The sequence below is a fragment of the Nomascus leucogenys genome, chromosome 6, assembly GCF_006542625.1.
Source record: "Nomascus leucogenys isolate Asia chromosome 6, Asia_NLE_v1, whole genome shotgun sequence".
Taxonomy (NCBI): Eukaryota; Metazoa; Chordata; class Mammalia; order Primates; family Hylobatidae; genus Nomascus; species Nomascus leucogenys.
In genome coordinates this window covers 107304791-107319095 of record NC_044386.1, presented here as the reverse complement: position 1 = coordinate 107319095, position 14305 = coordinate 107304791, and the positions used below count along the sequence as shown (strand labels likewise).

Sequence of the window (14305 nt, the reverse complement as noted above, 5' to 3'; positions counted from 1 at the left end):
AGATTGTAGTTTTTCTAAGCAAGTACCACAAAGCAAGAGAATTTAAGATTGTTAAGGATGTGTGCAACGGAGTGATTTAGTGATTTCATCTTATGTGGAAGGAAGGAAGAGAGGATATGATGAGTGTAGGATGGCAAGAAGTTGGTAGAATCAGTGGATTATAGGTCCTGTGGGGGTTGAAGGATTGCTGAAGTTGGGATGAATAGAGGGAGTGAGTCAGAAAGATGGGAGAGAAGATGGTTGGAGAGCGTGATGGTCTACCCTGTGACTAGAGAGGGTTTGCAGTCGTTGGTAATGGTGAGGTTGAGGGTGTGACTGTGGAACAAGCAGTTGAGGTTGAGAGGAGGTCAAGGAACTAGTAGGAGGCTATGGTGCTGTAAAGAACGTTTCCGAGAATTTTGAAATTACCGAGAACTAAGAGAGGTATAGCTGGACAGAGTGACACTGAGGCAGGAACTAAAGTGTGAAGACATCAAAGGGAGTGACTGCTTTTAATCAGTGGGGAGCACGGAGAGTGGAGGTGGTAGGTGCTGCGGAGAAAGAGGAACTGTTTCAACCTGTAGATTATCACAGATGCTTTGATTTGTGGTCATCACAAAGCTGTGAGCCAGCCCCTATCATTTTACCTTTGAAAGCCAGTGAGTCGGTGAGTCAGGTAGGGCTAAGGTGTAGATGAGATGGTGCCAGATCTTTGCTGAAAACTGAAGTGCCCAGGATCTTTTATGGAAGGGAAAAAATAAGCTCTATTTGGCCCGAGATTTATTTTTATGATTTATACTGAGGCTGTGAAAATTACTGTCAGGAGGAGTAATGGAAAAGCAGTGTTGCTTGCTAGGCTTTCTTTAGGGGGAGCAGAAAAGTGTTCATGTCCATCTAATACCATAGGTTAATAGTGAAAATAAAAATTACCCTCAGCTAATTAATCTTTCTGGTCTCATGAAAGTTAGGAACATTGAAGTTTTTTATTCCATTTGTTTCAGGGATGAGATATTATACTTTTCTCCCAGACTAAAAAAAATTATATCCCCTTGATTGTTGAACCATATGATATGCTTGAATATAGAGGTTTAAAAAAATATATACTGGTAGACAGTTGACATTCTTTCTAAGAAGCTGTAGGAAAGTGAAAAATAAGGAAAAAATTCAAAATGTCATTATACAACTATTAACATTTTAATGTGTTTCTGCCAGTCTTTGCTTTAATTGTGAGTTTTTGTTTTCTTTGTGTTTTTAGCCTAATATATTATATAGACAGTATTGTATCCTACTTCTTTTATTTATAAATGTGATAAACATTTCCCCTGTTACCATATAATCTTTGAAAATGGTAGTTTTCCATTAGCTTTTTAATTTTTTCTTCCTCTGTAAACAATGCTGTATGAATGTACACAGAGATTTTTCTGCATGTAGGAGTGATTCCTTAGGGTAAATTTCCAGAAGAATAGAAGTGCTTGTCAAAGAGTATTAAATTTAGTTTTGTGGCCAGGCATGGTGGCTCATGCCTGTAATCCCAGCACTTTGGAAGGCTGAGGCGGGTGGATCACTTGAGGCCAGGAGTTGAAGACCAGTCTGGGCAACATGGCGAGATCCTGTCTCTACAAAAACAAAAAAATTAGCTGGGTGTGGTGGCACGCACCTGTCGTCCTGGCTACTTGGGAAGCTGAGGTAGGAGGATTGTTTGAGCCCAGGAGAGGCGGAGATTGCAGTAAGCTGAGGTTGTGCCACTGCCCTCTAGCCTGGGCAACATAGTGAGACCCTGTCTCAAAAAATAAAAAAAAATAAAATTTAGCATTTGTTACAGTGATGAGAAATAACTGTTCTGTCATTATTTTCAAAGATGAGTCAGATATATGACTCCGTGTCTGTTACTATTCTTCTAGCTGGTGTTTCTGCAGGAGTATAGGTAGCTAGTTTCCAAATTTTATTTAAACAAACAAAGAATGGGTAATGTATTTGTGAAAGGCTTGCTGGAAGTTGGTGATCCCGAGAAGAGTCAAAGGCTGCTTCTGTTCAGGGTTCTCTGTTCTCTATAACTCCTTCCTAATTCATTCTTAGGCAATTATTTGGGGAAAAGTAAGTTCTTGACCTTTTTCCCCAGTTGAGCAGTTATTAGAAAAGAGTAGAAATAGTTGTCATAAACTAGTTATACTCATTTTAAACTTGTTTGTAGAGTCTTTGTTAACTTTTCTTTTTCTTTTTTTTTTTTTGAGACGGAGTCTAACTCTGTCACCCAGGCTGGAGTGCAGTGGCGCGATCTCAGCTCACTGCAAGCTCTGCCTCCCAGGTTCACGCCATTCTCCTGCCTCAGCCTCTCCGAGTAGCTGGGACTACAGGCGCCCGCCACCACGCCCGGCTAATTTTTTGTATTTTTAGTAGAGACGGGGTTTCACCGTGGTCTCGATCTCCTGACCTCGTGATCCGCCCGCCTTGGCCTCCCAAAGTGCTGGGATTACAAGCGTGAGCCACCGCGCCCGGCCTTTGTTAACTTTTCTAAAGTGGGGCTGGGTGTGGTGGCTTATGTCCATAATCCTAGCATTTTGGGAAGCCAAGGCGGGCAGATCAGTTGAACCCAGGAGTTCAAGGCCAGCCTGAGCAACATGGCAAAATCCCATCTCTATAAAAAATACAAAAATTAGCTGGGTGTGGTGGCACGTGCCTGTAGTCCCACCTACTCTGGGGGCGGAGGTGGGAGGAACGCTTGAGCCTGGGAGGTCAAGGCTGCAGTGAGCTGAGATCACACTACTGTACTCCAGCCTGGGCAACAAAGCGAGACCCTGTCTCAAAAACAAACAAAACAAAACAAAACAACCCAAAACCCAAACGTGTTTCTAAAGTAATTTGTTGTTTTCCATTTTTAGTTATATGTTTTGCTTTTTAAAAGTATTAGTAGCTGGCCAGACTTGTAATGTGTGAGAGACAGTTCTGTCTTAATTCATTACCTAGGTTTTAATTTGTATTTAAAGAATGAGTTGTTCTTAGACATATATTTGTCAATTTAAAATTCAAGACAGCTTTGTGTACTTACTAACAAAGCCTTCCTCACCGGTCCTTTCGTTTAGGTTCAAAGACACTATTATAAATGCCAAGTATGGAGGGCACACAGAGGCGGTACGCCGGCTGCTGGGTCAGCTCCCCATCAGTGCTCAGTCTTACAGCGGTAGCCCCTATCTGGATTTGTCTCTCTTCAGTTATGATGACAAGTGGGTATCTGTCATGGAGCGACCCAAGACTTGTGGAGATCACCCGATCAGGTACAGTGTCACTGCTATAGCTACAAACTGCTTAAGGGCTGAAGATGGCCTGCTTTCTTTTTCTCTTTTCCTGGACATCATTTGATTGTGACTGTCTCCACTCGTACTCATGGGTAAGGTTGAAAAGGCAGGCTATTTCTATAATGCAGTGAGTGCTATGATCATTTAGGTACTAGTCTCATAAATTATTCCTGCTCTTTGCTTCTCATCAGAACGTCTAATTCAGATAAGTGTTGTCCTCTTTTAAAGGTATCCAGGGGAGGAAGCTGTACTTTCCCATTTAATAATCTAATACCATTCCATAATAGTTTTTGACATTGAGACTTTATAATTATGTATCTAACACAAATTATTTTATCCCGCCATGTTACCTCATAGAAAAAATAGCAGAGACAATTTGGAGAACTGCTGACAGATTTAGAAGAAACTCATGCTTCCTCACTTGGAGGAATTTTGGAAGGTAGACTACTGTGTTATTGTTAGAAGTTTGAAACTGACGTCTTACAAGAAATTCTTTCCTCACTGAAGTCTAGTTCACAGACACATCTGTCACTCCATATATGGAGCCTGTTCTGTGTGCCGTAACAGTATTAGGGGGAGGAGCTGGAATTACTGTCACTAGTGGAGTTACCTCAAGGTGGGTGTGTTCCTGGGGCTATAGGCTGGAGCTTGGAAGGTCTTTTTCACATAGAAACAGTGGTAGTTAGACCTTTATGATAGATATATTTCATCATCCAGTCTCATTGTGTGTTAAATGGGCCTGTGTGACATATTCTGTATAATTAATCACAATTTATAATATTTCCTTTGGGAAATTAGAGTCCAGTTCCAAAAACTAGTTAATTTTTTTTTTATTATGGAAAGTTTTAAACATATACAAAAAGTAGAAGAGCATAATAAACCTTCATGTACCCGTCACCCACTTCAACAGTTACCAGCTCGTGGCCACTCCTGTCTCAGCTATTTCCATCACCACCCCTACTCCCTCTCCTTCCCACCACTGTCCTGGGTTATTTTAAAGGAAATCCAAGTTATCCTAGCAAAACAAGTAACACCATTACCCCATCTTTAAAAAATTAACAAAAAATCTTTAATATCTTCAAATATCTAGTCAGTTTTTATGTATCCCTGTTGTCTTATATTCTTTTTATAGTTAATTTGTTTGCATCAGATTCAAACAAGGTTCATGCATTGCATTTGGTCCCTTCAATCATTTTTTTTTTTTTTTTTTTTTTAAGACGGAGTCTCTGTCTGTTGCCGAGGCTCGAGTGCAATGGCACGATCTTGACTCACTGCAACCTCTGCCTCCCGGGATCAAGCAATTCTCCTGCCTTAGCTTCCCAAGTACCTGGGATTACAGGTGCCCGCCACCACACCTGGCTAATTTTTGAATTTTTGTAGAGATGGGGTTTCACCATGTTGGCCAGGCTAGCCTCGAAATCTTGACCTCAGGTGATCCACCCACCTCAGCCTCCCAAAGTGCTGGGATTACATGCATGAGCCACCATGCCTGACCCAGTCATTTTTATTCTGTAGGTTCTTCTTCCCCCTTTTATTTTCTTTGCAATGAAATTATTGAGGAAACCAGATTGTTTTTCCTCTAGCGTTCTCCAAATTCTAGATTTTGCTTGTTGCATCCCTGGGATAGTATTTACTGTATTTCTTATTTACCCATATGTCCTGTAAAGCGGGAGTGAGATTTAGAGCTCAAACAACCCACTTTAAATTACAATCCCTTTGTGTTTGGGAATTGTGGGAGTAAGGCTATGTGTTTTTTACAAATAAAAAATATGGGCCTCATCTGATATGAGTCAAGTACCATGAGATACATTTCTCTCTCCTTTCTGACTTTCCTACCTTTCTAATTGAAGAAGATGAATCTAAAATTTGGAAATGCTATTGCTCCTGAATAAAGGGGTTTCGCTTATAGTTCTTCTTTATATTTTTAATTTAAAATGAGAAATATAAGGATATTAAGGGCATTTGAAGAGAGAATGCCATTCCTCCAATATCTTTATTGTATAATCCAGTCTAGTCTTTGTCAATATGCATATTTACATTTACACAGTTGTAATCACAGTAAGCATCATTTTTTGTAGTCTGTTTTTATTTTATAAATGTTATTTCATGTTGTTATTATACATAGTCCTCACAATTACAGTCCTAATGAAGGCGTATTATTCTATCAAATACATGTACCGTGATTTCTTTAACCATTCCCCCATCACTGAGCATTTATTCTCTTTCTACATTTTTACATTAAAACAAATGCCGTAGTAGTCATCTTTATTCATGTACTAGTTACTTCACTTAAATTCTGAGGATATAAATTCTTGGATATGAGATTATTGAGTCAAAAGGTATAAATATCTTTAGGGCTGCTTATATATTGGATTTCCAAAAGGAGATTGTAGGACTCTTTAATTCAGGGCTTTTTATTTTCTAGAATCCTCCCTGCCATCCCACCCCCACCTGCCTCAGCCATTCAGCCCCCACTCACTAATCATCTGTAGTTCCCCGAACCACAGGGCATTTATTTTGCATATGGCAAAGGCATTTAAATACTAGGATGGATGGAAGCATCTTTAGTCCCACATATTAGATGAAAAATTAAACACTACTTAGTATTTTGTTTCTGTGCATGAAAAAGAACGTTTTAAAAGAATTTATTCTTAAATATGAAAAACTCAAAAGGTGAGCCTAGATCCACACTCTCCAATATGGTAGCCACTAGCCACATGTGGCTGTTGAGTACTAGTTCAAGTTGAGATGTGCTCAAGTGTCAAATACACACCAGATTTCCAAAAAAAAAAAAAAAAAAGAAAAAGAAATATCTCACTAATAGTTTGATATTGATTATAGGTTGAAATAATATTTTGGATATATTGCAGTAAATAAAATATATTATTAAAATTTCCCCTTTTTATTTTCATTTTTTTTAATATGGCTACCTGAAAATTTAAAATTACACACGTGGCTTGCATTTCATTTTTAGCCCTGGCCTAGACAATCTTGAGGCAGGAGTGTCTGGAAGTGGAGAGGCTATAATTAAGGCTGTAAAACTGAGTCATCTCAGGAAAGAGAAATGACCAGTGACTCAGTGCAACATAGTAAAATTTATAATCACTCTTCACTAAATGAGCTGGTCATAGCAGGGTGATTTTATAGTTCTGATAACCTGGGGCTGATATAAGAGGAGATTTCATTAATAAGGTAAAATAATGAGTTGCCACATTCCCCTGCTGTCTAGATTTCAGTTTGATGGTGAATATCAATACTGTCCCCTCTTTCTCTGTCTCTGTCCTTGTTCTTTTTAGGTTCTATGCCCGGGACTCGGGCCTACTCAAGTTTGAGATCCAGGCGGGGTTATTGGGCCGCCCCATCAACCACACAGTGCGACGCCTTGTTGCCTTCACCTTTCACCCTTTTGAGCCTTTCGCTATTTCTGTGCAGAGGACTAATGCTGAGTATGTTGTCAACTTCCATATGCGACACTGCTGCACGTAGGTGCCTCACCAGAGCCAGGTTATCTGGTCTTCCAAGACTTTGCCACTCACTTATCTCAGTGGACTCCAAAGCAAAAGCTCCTGACTACTAGCTCTGTTAGTTCCAGCCTGCTATACCTCAGATGGGAGAGAGCCAGAGAGAGGAGTGAGGGTGGCTCAACCTAATGGAATTTTTAAATTGTATACAATACTGCTACTGATTCTTATAATATCCTCTTGCCTTTTCCCTGTGGGAATGCCCAGCATTAATTAAGTCCATTTCATTTTTGCTTTACTTTGCATTTGATTGCTGTGAAGATGAAAGCATTAGACTTTTATCCCCTTCATGTCACCTCTTTGGCATTATGGTTTGCATCTGAAAGCAGTTAAATCTTGTTTACTGATGAGAACGACGTACATCCTTTCCATTTAGCTCATAAGCACGGCTATCTTTTTAAGAGAAAAATAAAGCCATGGTATTTTCATACTTAAATATATGTGGTTCGATGACTGCTTTATGTTCCTATCATACCCAATGCTTTTCAAGTACTTGGGTTCCAGGAAGGATTGTGAAAGAGATGAGAGGCCATGGATGCAGCAGCTGTTCCTGGGAGAAGTAAGTGGTAAGTGCCAGCAGGGAAGACAGTTATCTGCCAGGATTGTTTCCTTCCCTCGGGTTTTCGCTTGGTAATTGTCACAGCTGGAGGAACTGGGTGTAATTGCACATCCTCATGTGGAAGCATGCTCCCATCTGTACCATCTGTGTCATGCAGGTGGAAGAGTGAGCAGCTCTCCTTGGCCACAGCAGAAACAAATACTGTGTAGCACGTACTGTAATTTGGGTAGTGGGAGCTGGCAAGCCGCAGGTGTCCCTACAGAGACCAGACTGGCTGTTCCTGGATGGCTGAGCCATCACAGACATCCCACAAATACCTGGTGGCCCCAGCCACATCCTCTGTCACATTCTCAACTCTTGCCAGCCTGTTTATGTTTCATCTGCATAATGTATCCGCCAATAGTGTAGTAGGCTTGTTTAGTAACATCTGACTTTGAAGGTAGCTTTGAAATGTTGGGTTCCAGAGCAGACTGTGAAAGGGGCCATGGATGCAAACAGCTGGACCCTGTATTTCCTCTGCCATCCAGACTGACTTTCTCTGGGAAAATAAGAAATGTGATATGAAATCCTGAGTCCCACCAAAAACAGTTCATCTAATTTCAATATGATCAAAATGGAGTAGCTAAATTCAGTCTCCTTCAGCATTCAGTGCAGGATTTGAGCACCTACTATGAGTCAAGTGGAAACTATGTCAGGATGCCAAGGATGAGGAGAGAAATAGACAGATTATTATAATACAGTACAATAACAGCTCTGATTGTGTCTCTCTAGGGACAGTGGAGAGAGATGAAGGAAGGGCAGAAAAAGAAAAATATACTGGGGAAGAGCACTGGAGTTGGATCAATGGGAGTGTGTTGTATGACCAAGGGTTGAAGATGTTTCAAGGAGAGGCCCAGCATATACAAAGGCATGGAAGTATGAAAATAGTAAATAAGCGAATACAGCTGCAGCATACACTGGGGCGAGGGAGACGGGAAATGTGACTGAACAAGTAGACTGAGGGGATATTGGGAAGAGAGGTCTTGTGCAGGTTGCTAGGGTTTTATGTAGTAGAAGGCATAATACGAATTTCACAAGGTAACTTTCAGCAGTCTAGAAGATGGCTTGGAGGGAATAGAGACTAGAGGGAGAGGCCGGGTGAGTCCGTGGTGGTCATCCAAAGGAGAACAGGAGGGTGTGAATGCTGCCACTGGGCCCCTGGATGGATGAAATACTGAATAGATCATGAAAAATATAGGGTTGCAAAGCATGATGATTCTAATAATGTATTAACAATACAAAGGCTCATCCAGGCGTGGTGGCTCACGCCTGTAATCCCAGCACTTTGGGAGGCTGAGGCGGGCAGATCACGAGGTCAGGAGATCAAGCCCATCCTGGCTAACACGGTGAAACCCCGTCTCTACTATAAATACAAAAAATTAGCGGGGCGTGGTGGCAGGCGCCTGTAGTCCCAGCTACTTTGGAGGCTGAGGCAGGAGAATGGCGTGAACCCGGGAGGTGGGGCTTGAGTGAGTGAGCCGAGATTGCGCCACTGCACTCCAGCCAGCCTGGGGGACAGAGCCAGACTCTGTCTCAAAAAACAAACAAACAAACAAACAAACAATACAGTTGCTCCTCAACTTACGAGGGAGTTACGTCCAGATAAACCCATTGTAAGTTGAAGATATCTGATGATGGGTTTACCTGGGCATAACCCCATCTTAAGGACTTTACTCAATGTGTATTGCTTTTGCAGTCTTGTAAGTCAATAAATCCCGAGTTGAGCCATTATTAAGTCAGATACTAGCTATAATTGTGTTCTTGTAGTGTACTACCCATTACCCAGGAGAAGTTGTGTAACATGGTCATGGGGCTGAACTAACCTTTCTTCACAGAAACACTTTACCTGCAGCTTTTTCTTTGAACCAGGTGGTTTGATTGAACCTGAGGACCTGGCAGAGTGGAAAGAGCATGGAGTGTGAAATCACTCAGGTCCCAGTGGGAATCTGGGCCCTTCTGCTCATTCATGTGTGATCCTAGGCCAATCTCCTATCTTTTCTGAAACCTAATTTGCACTTTCCTCCACCTTAGTCATACATTCCATTGGTCCTATCTTAGATCTTTGTATCACCTCTAACTGCCCACCTCTGAAGTTTCAATTTCATAATTCATACACCCCACTCTGACCACTCCGTTTTAGCCTTTCACCTTACTCTCTTTACTACCTCCACTACAGAGGATCTTAGACCCCACTGAAGCCTCTAATCCCTGACTCAGGTTAGGATAAGGATAAACTGCCATATCTAAAAGACCCCACATGCAGTGATTAAACAAGAGAGGAGTTTTTTTCTCTCTCTCTCAGGTCACAGTGCAAGGCAGATGTTCAGAGTCAATGAGTGGTTCTGCCACACACAGCCTGAAGGACCCAAGTGTCTTCCATCTTGTTTCTTTGCCATTCATTGTGGTATTGTCCTGGATTGAGATAGGGAGAGGATGAGTGTGGAGGAGACTCTCCATTAGGATCACATATCACTCCCCTTCATGTTCCATTGGAGGGGTCCTCACCATATGGCCACTTAACAAGCAAGGGAGCTTGGGAAATGTAATGTGCCTGGCCAGCTGTGTCCTGTGTACTCTTGCATTCTGAAGAAAAAAGAATGAGTTTTGGTGGACCACTAGCCTTTGCTGGATACCAGCATCTTCATAGCTGTCACCTACCCTCAGATCCTCTCTTCTTTCCTTATTCAGCCTAGGTTGAATGATCTAACACCATAATCACTCCCTTAACTTCCTTGCTGTTCTGCCTCCTTCATGCAAATTTGGAAAACTCTCAACTCTGTACATGTCTGTCTCTGAACAGCTGAAAATAGCTGCAGAAAAACCACGTCTATTCTTAAATTCATGACCACAGACTTAAAATGGGCACTCAAGATCGCTGAGTAATCCTTTCAACATTGTAAGACTTTCCTTATTTGTTTACTTTTCAACTCTCTGAAATTGCTGTTTTGCACCTTTGCCTCTCACTTCAAAACCCCTCCTTCAGTAGGCCAGGCTTGGTGGCTCAGGCCTATAATCTCAGTGCTTTGGGAGGCCGAGGTGGGAGAATTGCTTGAACCCAGGAATTCAAGGTTCCAGTGAGCCTCACTGTACTCCAGCCTGGGCAACAGAGCAACACCCTGTTTATTAAAAACAATTAAAAAACTCCTCCAATATCTCAGCTGGTCATCTTGCCACTTGGCAGAAATAGAATCAGGTGGGAACTCCCCTTTCTTTACCATGTTAGCTATGACTTGCATCTGTACTTGTTCCCTGCCTTACCTCCTGTTGCAGCAAATGGAATAATCCCTGCTTCTCTAAAAGGCAAGCCCCTCTACCTGTCCACTGGATCCTGTCTCCTTGTGGGTTTTAAAAAGACCCTGGTCTTTGTTCCTGCAATTATTTTATCTATCTTGCATCATATTTCTCTTGATAAATCATTTTTGTTGCTAGAAGATCGTCAGTCTTTAAAAAGTCCTGCTTTGACCCCTTATTCTCCTTTATTACTACTCATTTCTCTGCTACCCTTCATAGCAAAACTTCTCAAAAGAGTTGTTTAAATTAAATGATTTCACTTCCCTATGGCCTGTTTCCTCTGTCCCCACCACTCCTCTGAAACTACAGTTGTCCAGGTCACCAGTGATTTCACGTTGCCAATACAGTGGTCACCTCTAGTCCTTCTTTTCCTCAACCTCCCAATATTGGACACAGTTGATTTGTCTCTATACCAAGAAATACTTGGTTCTCTTGTTTCTAGGACAGTATATGGTTTTTTTCCTGCCTTACTGATTGTTGCTTCTTGGTCCCCTTTTTTGGCTTCCCCTTGTTTGCATCTATTAAGTTGCTTTCAGCTGCAAAAAGAGAAAACCCAAAATTTCTGGCTTAAACAATAAGGAAATTTATTGTCTCACAGAATTGGAAATCCAGATGTAGAGTGAATTTCAGGGTTGTATGCTCTAGGTCAGCAGTCCCCAATATTTTTGGCACAAGGAACTGGTTTTATGGAAGACAATTTTTCCACAGGTTGGGCACAGGGGAATGGTTTGGGATGATTCAAGTGCATTACATTTATTGTGTACCATATTTCTATTATTATTACACTGTAATACATAATGAAATAATTATATAGCTCACCATAATGTAGAATCAGTGGGAGCCCTGAGATTGTTTCCCTGCAACTAGACATTCCCATCTGGGGGTGTTGGGAAACAGTGACAGATCATCAGGCATTAGATTCTCTTAAGGAGCACACAACCTATATCCCTTGCATGCACAGTTCACAATAGGGTTTGCGCTTTTATGAGAATCTAATGCCACCACTAATCTGATGGGAGGTGGAGCTCAGGTAGTAATGCAAGTAGCTGTAAATAGAGATGAAGCTTTGCTCACTTGCCCACCACTCACCTCCTGCTGTGTGGCCTGGTTCCTAACAGTCCGTGGACAGGTATTGGTCCATGGCCTAGGGATCAGGGACCCCTGCTCTAGGTAATCAGCCATGTAATCTATGAGCCAAGTTCTTTCCTCCTCTTCCCTCCATCCAGAAAATCAGCTTCATCCTAAGGTGGATTCTTTTTGAGTATGCTCATAGGGCACTGGATAGTGGAAATGTGGGATACATGTTTCTTCACTGACATCCTCAAAAAAGAAATGTTCCCAGAAATCTTTACCTCATTGTACCATTGACCTGAATTAAGACACATGACATTCCATGCAGACTAGTTTTGGCCTAGGATTCTGATCACTAGCAAAGAGTATGGGACTATCGTGATTGGTTTAGACTGCTCAGGGGACATCCCTAGAGTGAAGTCGGATGTGTGGGAGATGGACAGAACAGAGGGGGATGGAAAAAAGAGAAATTGAGAGTAATTCCTAAGTTTTGGGGTCAAATAAATGGATAGATACTGAAGCTATATGAGAAGTCTTGGAGGAAAGACAGGTTGGTGGGGTGGGTGGTGGGTGGAAATCAGTGTTGTTTTACACATGCTAGTTTTGAAATGCCTATTAGATATCCAAATGAGGATGTTTTAAGTCATGGGATGCATGAATTTGGAGCTCAAGAAAGGAGTCAGGTCTGGATTTATAATGTTAAAAGACATCAGCATATAGCCAGAATTTAAAACCATGGGAATGGACAATATAGAGTAAAAGAGGTGAGGATCCAAGGCACTGGGGCACTCCAACAGCTGAAGGAAAGCAGAGGGGAAGCACTCACTTCATTGAGTACTTGGCTTATATTAAGTTATCAATGCCTTTGTTTTTTTGTATATTAGTTTTATTCCTAAAGGATTTAAGGCAGCTCTTAGTCAATTCCAGTGTCTTCTCTCCACAAATGTCTGATGGATCTCAAGAATCTGGAGAAACAAGTTCTTTGGAACCAGAATTATAAGAAAAGCAGCGACAGACTTTCAGATCCAGATTCTTCCCTGAACCTCTCTCCTCCCATCCCTGCTTGGCAGGGAGCTGACATGTCAGCTATCAGTGCCAAGCTGCTCTGGACCTTGAGAGAAGGGCTCCATTTAAGGATAGCAAACCTCTTTCATTTGGAGCCCTTGCAGAGAAGCACAGTATAAATGAGTGAAAAACCTAAATTAGATACTTTTTAAAAGAATGGTAGCTTCATTATTTTCAAGTACACAGAGTAACTTAAACTCAGTCATGAAGTGTTCCTTTGTAGAAGCCCTTAGGGACTTTCCTTAATGAGTAGGTTATAATTATTGGTAATCAGCATAACGGTTCTCTGCAATGCATGCTTTGAAAGCAATTGAGCATATTAAGTGATTTTGATGGTCCACAGGGCAATTTTGTTTACAGCATTTATCTGCTCAGTATATACCCTTTATAGCTATAACCCTCTGTTTGAAAAAAAAAAAATTCTGAAGTCTCTCTCCATCAGGCAATGTTTGATTACCAGTGTAGGAGGCAGGGAGATACTTAGTAGGACTTGGATTCTTTATCCATGGTGCCTGATAGAATTATGGGAATAAGTTTCAAGTGAAGCCTGGTGCAAACCCTGGCTCTGTCGCCTATGATGTACCCCTGGGCTTGAATGATAAGAATTTTAGTGAGTCTGTTTCTCCTCTGTAAAATGGGGATAATTTCTACTTTTCAGGGTTGATGTGAGCACTCAATGAGTACTAATTAAAGCTGTTGATATAATAAGTGCTCAGTAAATGCACCCTGCCTTCTCCCTTCTCTGTAAATCTCTTGGCCTGTGTGGGAGGGTCTCCTGCCTCTTTAGTGTCACAGTCTGCTCCCAGCCCAGGTTGTACCTCTTCATTTCCTAGTGACTAACTGACATAAGCTTGCCGCTTCTCTAGGCCCAACCCCTGCCCACCATGGCAGTTGAGGTGGTGCCATTCTCTTGCCATGCATCACCTCTGCATACCTAAGGCTGAGGAGACCAGAACACCTCTAACCTGCTTTGCCACCAAACACATTGGTTAAAGGGAGCTTTGTTTGCTGAAGTTTTGTTATTGGTGTGTTGTTGATGGCTAACATTTATTAAAAGCTTACTTACTATGGGCCAGATGCTATGCCAAGCACCTTATATAGGAAAGTATTTGCATTTCATGAATTTTGAGATGCAGTTTTTGAAATGGAGTGTATCTTAAAGTTGGTGTCTTCTCAGTGTCAGCCAGGCAGCAGTTGCAACATTGCTGTTCTCGTCACCTGTGGATGTGCAAACTGGGCGTGCTCTTCCCATTGTCATCATTTTTGTTGAGTAATGTGCATTGTTGATAACCACATGTGTTCAATGTAAGCGCTTTTTAAGATGCCTTCAAAAAGATTATACTGTGATTTGGTATTATAATAAAAGGTGGTTTTGTACTCAGAAAGGCAGAGCAGTGGGGTTAATTTGGTATTAGTAAAGCACAGATTTGCCATTGGAGGAATGAACATGATTTTTTACAAAGCAGGAGGTGTTTTTTGGAAGTAAG

At 41.5% G+C, this 14305-nt stretch overlaps 1 protein-coding gene across 1 annotated transcript in view; it reads left to right on the top strand.

Moving 5' to 3' along the window:
• DET1 (DET1 partner of COP1 E3 ubiquitin ligase) overlaps positions 1-7229 on the top strand; it is a 39010-nt gene extending 31781 nt beyond the window's left edge. Inside the window, exons 4-5 of the mRNA XM_030814967.1 lie at positions 3060-3251; positions 6569-7229. Coding sequence (XP_030670827.1) covers positions 3060-3251; positions 6569-6758 — 382 coding nt within the window. The 3' untranslated portion in view covers positions 6759-7229. The remainder of the gene's footprint in view (positions 1-3059; positions 3252-6568) is intronic.
• The last annotated feature ends 7076 nt before the right edge of the window (positions 7230-14305 follow it).